We start from the raw sequence: 8,440 nt of genomic DNA, 5'->3' as shown, positions 1-8,440 counted from the left end.
GCATCAAGTTGCGCCAGGGGAGGTTTAGATTGGACATGAGGAAAAATGTCTTTACTGAAAGAGCGGTGAAACATCGGAACAGGCTGCCCAGGGAAGTGGTTGAGTCACCATCCCTGGAAGTATTTAAAAGACGTGTAAATGAGGCGCTTAGGGACATGGTTTAGTGGTGGACTTGGCAGTGCTAGGTTAATGGTTGGACTCAATGATCTTGGAGGTCTTTTCCAACCTAAATGATTCTATGATTCTATGATTCTATAGCAGGGGATGGTATTTGCTCTCTTGGGCTGCCACCCTAAAAGCAAGTATCTTAGTCCCCTGCTAGTTAGGGGAATGCAAAGGGGACTGATTTAGCTCCAGTATGGATCAAGAGAAAGGAAAATGATTGATCCATAGAAGTGGACAGATGCTTAGAAGAGCAGCTGTGCACGGTACGGGTTCATAGCGGATGACTGATGTGTAATCTGAAATAAAGCACTTGGGACGGGTTGAGATAGATCAAAATCATCCTGGTGAAGGGACAGTGTTGAAGAATCAGAGATTTTGGAGACAAGGAGACTCTGGGGCAGGATGGGTACTCTTCATTACTTTTGTGAGGGAAAAAATCCCAGTCTGCCCTATTTCACTTTGGGCTTTGGAGGGCTTTGATTAGCATTTTATAGCTCTTTACATAGCTACGATAGGGAGTGTTAATAGCTGCTATCAATCAGACCTGTAATCCCTAAGCACCCTTCAGCTAGCTAAATGATAGGAACAATTAAATACCCCTTCTGGGTGCCATGAGCTGGAAAAAATTGGAAGGTGCTGTCTCGGACAGGAGACTCCAAGGCAAGGCCTGGGGAGCTGTCTGAGGAAGACTCGAGGGCTACCTCTGTGCAGCGGGGAGCCTGCAGGGCTCCTTGAGCTGCCGGTGCTAAGGCCCACATAGGGCAGCTCAGACAAAAATCCTAGCTCAGGCGTGAAGGCAGTCCAGCTGTGCTTAGAGACTGCGTCCATAATGGAATTGAGCTAAGGTTAAATGGGCAGCCTTGCCTGTGGCATTGGCAGCTCCTTGAGTGCTTTTCTTTGGAACCTCGGCATGGTGTGGAGGTAGATCTTTCATGCCTGTCTTCATCCAAAAAAAAAAAAATGTAGAAAACCCCTCACAGTGAAATGCAAAAAAAACTGGTCGTCGTCCAGGGCAGATCGCTGCTGTCTACATGCTTCATCACAATGTGGGCTCCCTGTCTCCACGTGGGCCTCAGCCTCTTCTAGTCAGCACCAGTGGGAATTTGTGGCCACTTTGTGTTCTCAGTTACCTCCGTGGGAAGTAACAGAGCAAACTGGCACCCAAAGGCTGTTGCTGTGCTAGTGAACTGAACAGCGTGAGGGCACAGCCTCCAAGGCTCACTCAAGGTTGTCCATACTGCTGGACTGGGAGCATGCTCCCCAGCTCAGTGTCCACCTCTGCCAGTGTGTGCTCACCCAGAGGCTGTTCCCAAGGACCAGCATGGATGAGACCAGCCTGGTCTGCAGGGTGAGAGTTTACCTGTATGGATATGGTCCGTGCCTTGCCAGAGAATGGTCCTTGGCTCACTTTATTCACTACTTTATGGCTGCTGCCCCGAGTCCTGGTTCTGATGGGGATCTGTAGGGAGGTCTGCTGATCACCAACTCTTCTGCCTGCCTCCTCAAGGCTGCGCCTGCCCTGTTGAACGACCTCCTTGGGTCTGTTCCCCAGCACAGACATCTTTCTGCTCCAGAGAGCATGGACAAAAGCCCATTGAAACAAAAGGCCTGTAGAGGAAAAAGGAGTAGGGGGAGTTGTTTTATACATAGCCAAACCAGCAATTTTTTTCCCCCTAATCTCATTATCTGAACTGCCTGAACCAATGTCGCCAACTCTTTTCCCAAATAGTTGTCTGAAGCAGGCACTTGACAAGAAAATTCTTGCTTGAGGCATTAATGTTTGACGATGTTATAAACAAAGTAACACGAAGGAAAGTGTGGGCATCCTTACCTGCTGGCCATGCTGCCAGCTCTGCTCAGGATTACCCGGCCTGTGAAAATTCCTGTACGCTCCAAGTATTAGCTGCAGACTTTCCAGCTCTTTCTAACAAGTTCATTAAATGGGGTGAGTGGGGAATGAGCAGACAGCCACACACAATAAAACTCTGAGCTGAGCTTCATTTTAGTTGACAGGCTGCAACAGATTTTTTCTTTAAAAGTCCCTTGTACAAAAATCTAGTACAGGATGCTAACAGGTCTCGTATTAATCCACATCTTTCTGAAGATCTTTAAAATGGCCTTATAATCAATAACTGCACATAGAATCATAGAATCATTAAGGTTGGAAAAGACCTCTAAGATCATCGAGTCCAACCGTCGACCCAACACCCCCATGCCCACTAAACCATGTCCCTAAGCGCCTCATTTACACGTCTTTTAAATACCTCCAGGGATGGTGACTCCACCACTTCCCTGGGAAGCCTGTTCCAATGTTTAACCACTCTTTCAGTAAAGAAATTTTTCCTCACATCCAATCTAAACCTCCCCTGGCGCAACTTGAGGCCATTTCCTCTCGTCCTATCGCTAGTTCCCTGAGAGAAGAGACTGACACCCACCTCGCTACAACCTCCTTTCAGGTAGTTGTAGAGAGCGATGAGGTCTCCCCTCAGCCTCCTTTTCTCCAGGCTAAACAACCCCAGTTCCCTCAGCCGCTCCTCATAAGACTTGTTCTCCAGACCCCTCACCAGCCTCGTTGCCCTTCTCTGGACACGCTCCAGCACCTCAACATCCTTCTTGTAGTGAGGGGCCCAACACTGAACACAGTATTCGAGGTGCGGCCTCACCAGTGCCGAGTACAGGGGCACGATCACTTCCCTACTCCTGCTGGCCACGCTATTTCTGATACATGATTCTATTGAGATGAGTTGAATTATACCCTTCATGAATTCACCGTTAAATAGAATAGAAAAAGGAGTGTGTCTTCATAGGAAGTTTATGTCCCCCAAAATTGGGGTCTTCAAGAGATAGTTGGGTAAATCCTTCTCACTTCTCTCAGCTTGAGAAGTTGTTTTATGCTTGTGATTGATTGTTTTTGTGTGCATGTTTGTTGCTCTTCTGTGTTATTCGTAGCATACTGTCAATAAAGAAAAATGAGGTGACTGAAGGTTTGGATAAGCTGACCCAGTTTATAAAAAATGCATGGTTTCTATGTTTAAAGATTTTCGCTGTTCCTTATACTGAAGTACTTGGCATTGGTATGTTCACTGTCAGTTAAATATGAAATGATAGGAAGTGTATTGTGAAATCTGTTTGAAATAAATTCATCAGGGAGAGAAAAGATAACTGAATCTTATCCAGGAAAACAATCTCATATCCAGAAGTTGAAAATAAGAAGCTAAATACCTCCTGCAGTCCAAGCGTAGAGAATCATCTATACAATAAAAACCTGCATCCTAACTTGTAGAAATAGGTCATAGGAGTATAATAAAAAAGGAAACGGGAAGTTCTAATGGCAGGAAATAGGACTGCAAACAAAGGAAAAAATATAGAGCAAAAATATAATGCTCAGTGTTTGTTACATCTGCCCTCCTAGTTCCTGTGCAGAGGCCTCAAAGATTCTATATTTAATAGTTTAAGGCCAATCTTGTCTCTTTTAGCATATTAAAGATTTGATAAATTAGGATTAAAGCTCTTGAAGCAGCTAGGATCAAAGCTTTTATAGCCAATGTTGAAGTGCATATTCTAAATGCTTATAATTGCTAAATAGAAATTGATTTGGCATATTATATGCATCATAACTTACAGCAGAGTTAATTGGCAGTTAGTTTCTTCCTAGGTAGCCTATGGCACTTTTTGATGAATTTTAAACAAATTTAGTTCAGATTTCCTATTTCCTAAGCTGTTTTTTTTTTCCTGTGGCCTAAATGGGATGCACTGAAAAAATATTCATGGGTCCTTTCTACATTATGATGATTTTGCATTTTATAAGAAAATGATAAAGAAGTTGGACTCTACCCAGAAGAGCAAACGGTTCTTTGCAAATGAGAGAGATGAAAACTACTGACATTGCTCTGCGCCCTTGTCCCAAGTCACGAAGCAGCACAGGGAGGTGGGAGTCAGAGCCCAGCTTGAGTGTAGAAAGATGCAAGGGCTGAATCAGGGAACTGGGTCATTCCCCAACTGCAAGTTCCCCGGTAACAGCCAGTTTGCTGGAAATGCTTCCAGCTTGGGACTGTGCTGTCCTCACAGTATAAGCCCATTAAAATACTGAGGGATTTGTCACTGATTTTAGCAAAGCAGCATCTATTTGTGATAAATAGTAAATGTTTCACATCTGCAAATTCGCTTTTTTCTCCAATTCAGATGGGCAGCTGGGTTTTATAGCTCTGATTTGGAATATTCAACAGCTCCCTGAAAATGTAACGTACAGAAACGTGCCCACCTCCACAACCAGGTCTCTTTTCAGGAACTTCAGAAGCACAGATTACAATGAACATTTTGCAGTAAGAACATGTAGAGGTTTTTTTTCCTCACACAAATGATTTGACAATACCATTTCTCTGATAAAATGAACTTAAAATACCTTAAACTTTATTTTTAACTGTCTAAGTTAAAACCGACTTCCCCCAGAATTTTATCTCAGTAAGAATATTTTAAATAACTTCTAATAAAAATTCCACTTACACACTCTCTTGGTGTATCTACCTCTGTAAATAATATCACGTTTCAGGACTTAACAGTAACTTCATTTTCACTAATTGAAGATCTTCCACTTGTCTATTTTCTTTTGGAGAAGAGATTAATTCTTTATTTGGGTTTAGTTGTGTATTGAGACTGTGATGTGCATATTTTTGGAGAGCGATTCATATGGTAAGACCATCACTTTTTGAAAGCGATAATCAGTCCGCAGTGCTGTGAAGCCCAGATTCACAAGGAGGGAAAATTAGCCTTTATAAGCAATTTAGAGCTCCATGTTTTCTGGATTTATTGATTTATTGCATAATATCTGTGTTAATGATTTTTCTGTAGGTTGGGGAAAGGCCTGCGAAAGATGAATTTTGCCCTCCACCATATACTCACTACGAGGTCCCCCCAAGTTTTTATCGATCTGCCATGATACTCAAGCCACAGTTAGGACTGGGTGCAGTGTCCAGATTACCGTCTGCAAAGAGCAGGATTCTCATTGCAAGTCAAAGATCCTCAGGTAGCTGTCTCCATCAGCAAGGAGAAATAACGAGTGCTCCCAGCCTCTATCATCCTGATGCATCAGGTAAAGTATGAACTTTCTTTCCTTTCCTTTAACTGTAGTCACCAATAAGATATTTTTTTTTTCAGACAGAAATATCAAAAAATGAGCAACATCTTGACCTGATACTACAAAGCTCCAACAGCACTCTTTGAGGTGTGTCTTTTTATCCTGCAGCAAGGCTGACTAGGGAGTCTGGGACTTACGCAAAGGTTGTTTAACAGGTCATTGCCAAAAAAGGAGAATCAATTTCAGTAATAATTCTCATTGTGCTCTTTTTTATCCTCCTCCTCCTTGTAAATGCCTGAAAAATCTTTGCTTTTGTCCTGCGGAAGATAATGGGACATTTTCTTCTATCATGAAGACCCCATCGTTCAATCTGAATATGACGTTCCCCACCATGTTGTGTTCTGAAAGCCTGGGCAGTGTTCAGATGTGCCAGCAGAGGTCTTGATTCTCTGAAGCCCTGGTTGTCTCTTTGGAGACAACATTTCTAATACCTTTTTCTTCCCAGCTACTGGGAAGAAAAGCTACAGCTCAGCATGACCCTGGGCAGAATTACAGGGGAGGGAAAAGCAAGAGAAGAGTCGGAAGGAGAAGTGTACGACGCCACAAGACAGAGGTAATAGTTACTTCTACAGGACACTCCTTGGTAGCCTGGAAAAGCTTGGAGGTTTTAACAACGTACATTTAAACAGCAGCAAGTTCAGAGACAACTGAAAATCAGTCCTTGCCAGAGTGAAACTTGGCAGCTGTTTAACAGCCTACAAGGCTGCAGAGATTTTTAAAAATAGTCATAAGGGATAAAGTTAAGTAATGACATGGGGTCATATGGTCCCCCCTCTTGCCCCAGGATGGGATTCCTTCTGATAGATGTTTATTTAACCTCTTAATGAAAAAGTATTTATAAAAACCTTCAATATGAGATCCTGCAGCCTCTGAGAGCAGGCTGCTCCGATGCACTACCTGCTTTCAAGTTAAAAGTTTTCCCTAGTGTTTTGCCTAATGCCCTTTGTCGCAATTTACTTCCTCTTCTATCTGGAGTGGACGTGGGGTCTTCTCCTCTTTGCAGGTATTTGAAATCTATTACTCTCTCTCGCCAGTGTCCATTTCTCCATACTAAGCTGCAGAAGAAATTTAGAGAAAATTAGAATGGAAATGGGTCAGAGTGTCTTGACTTACCCTGAGAGGACAGAATCAGTCAGTAATACAGGTTATCAGGATTTGGGATTTATCAGAAAATCAAGGTTCTCTGTTACACAGTGCCTCTTGCCACTATCCTTTACTATCTGACCCTGCATCTGGAGTTTATCTACTTTGATGCCATTACCAGAAGCTGACCAAGCTCAGCTGTGTGTGACTTCTGAGACACTCCAAGATTACACGCTGGATAGTAAATACCAATTTAGCCCTGTGAGTTGAGTTCAGTCAGCACTGAACATGGGGATACAGGTGCAGAGAGCAATTGGATCATATTTTCCATTTAAATGAAACTGCAAGAGGCTGCAAGTTCAGGATATGAGTAGGGTAAGCTGTTGCATACAGGAACCAGTTTGGGAGATAGATATGAGAGGAATATACGAACAGGACCTATTAACAAATCCACTGTCTCTTCTGATCCTTGGAAATGAACGTTGCCTTGATTTTTATTCATCCATCATCCATCCATCATCCATATTATCCTCCATCATTGATGATTGCAGACATGACTTTTCCTTAGCCATTTTTAATCCATATAGGAACTTGTCTTGTATGTATTAATTTACTGAATTCCTATATTATGTGACATTCTAAAATCTAAACAGTATCAGCCTATCAGTCTTATTTATTGTCTGTAATACTGCCTTTAAAAATGCCAGTGCATCAGAAGTATACATGAGGAAATTGCACTAGCTGTTAGTGCGATTCCTATTCCACTAAACTTGTATTTCCTAAAGTTTTCCTATTTCTCAAAAGTTGGGTTTTTTTGATCTTATCACTGATTATTTCTTGGACCTTGTCTGCTTTGGAGGTCAAATTGAATTCATAGCTCTCCATAACTTCCTTCCTACAACTGTTATTTTGTTTGTTTCTTTCTAGTCTATTGATACCTTGCTGTTTCAAAGATGCTATTAAAGATAACTCATGGTAGTCCAATAATCTGTCTGCTATCTCTTTCAGGGTCCTGAAGTGTGTCTCATCTGGTCTTTGGGCTCTGACTGTTTTTATTGATTTTAAATTACCCAAGACTTGTTCTGGAGAGGTTGCTAATGTCTTTAGTTTTTCCCTGTCCACCCCAGGACACATGGTTTTCACTTCTGGCATCTCACCTTCCATTTCCCTTGCGAGATGAAGAATGTGTTTAATTTTTCTGCAACATCTTACTCTGTTGCAAAGTGTTTCTTATTGTTCTCTGTTGATTCAATGCCTCCCCTTCTTGATCTTTCATGTATTTCTGATATCTTACATTAGTTACTTTACAGTCTTTTTTTTTTGGCATTTTATTTCCCAGTTACCCATTCAAGATTGGCTTGTAATCACCTCTTACTTGTCCAAAGCCTTTTTCCTTCTATACCTCAAATGACTTAATCTTTCTTTCAGCAATGTATAACTTCATAGATCAGCATACTAGTCTTTTTGTCTTTAATAATTCCTTTTAAGAAGAATGAATTGCTCATGAAAGAGGCTGAAGTGACAGTAGACAGGGCAAGACTGGCATAGGAGTGGAAGGGCAGCAGAGAACTGGTTCCTGTGGCTGTGTCCATGCTGGTGCACAAATGCAAACCGGAGATGGGTCCCTGGTTGCCATGGAGGGGCTGGTTGGGACAGGAACCCCAGCCCCATGCGGGGCTGACTGGAGAGGCTCAGAGTAGGGCCAGGCACCATCTAGCCAATTGTTTTAAGGTACCCAACACCATTTTCAACCACTTTCCCTTAATTTGACAGTTAGTTGTAGTATTAAACTTTAGTCTGCATTATTGGTTTTGATGTAATATTTGAGAAACAGGATTAAATGCAGCTTTGATAGTGTCATATTTACAAATATAAGCAAATGAAATGCATGAACATATGGTCAGCGTACTGGAAGCGGAGCCAGTAAGACCCTTGCTCACGGGTGTTGTGAAGGCTTCGTTGACTGCAGCAAAAGCAGCTGGGGAACAGGAGATACTTTTCTCTCAAGGTGTCATGGTTTAACTCCAATCAGCAACGGAGCACCACACAGCCCCTGGG

At 42.4% G+C, this 8,440-nt stretch overlaps 1 protein-coding gene across 1 annotated transcript in view; it reads left to right on the top strand.

Annotated features, from left to right (window-relative positions):
- MTUS2 (microtubule associated tumor suppressor candidate 2) overlaps window positions 1-8,440 on the top strand; it is a 203,713-nt gene that overhangs the window by 5,578 nt on the left and 189,695 nt on the right. The window contains exon 2 of the mRNA XM_009327746.1: window positions 5,014-5,254. Within this exon, the coding sequence (XP_009326021.1) occupies window positions 5,014-5,254 (241 nt within the window). The remainder of the gene's footprint in view (window positions 1-5,013; window positions 5,255-8,440) is intronic.

Source organism: Pygoscelis adeliae, unplaced genomic scaffold (assembly GCF_000699105.1).
Source record: "Pygoscelis adeliae isolate BGI_AS28 unplaced genomic scaffold, ASM69910v1 Scaffold14, whole genome shotgun sequence".
Taxonomy (NCBI): Eukaryota; Metazoa; Chordata; class Aves; order Sphenisciformes; family Spheniscidae; genus Pygoscelis; species Pygoscelis adeliae.
This window is presented reverse-complemented; position numbering and strand designations above follow the sequence as displayed.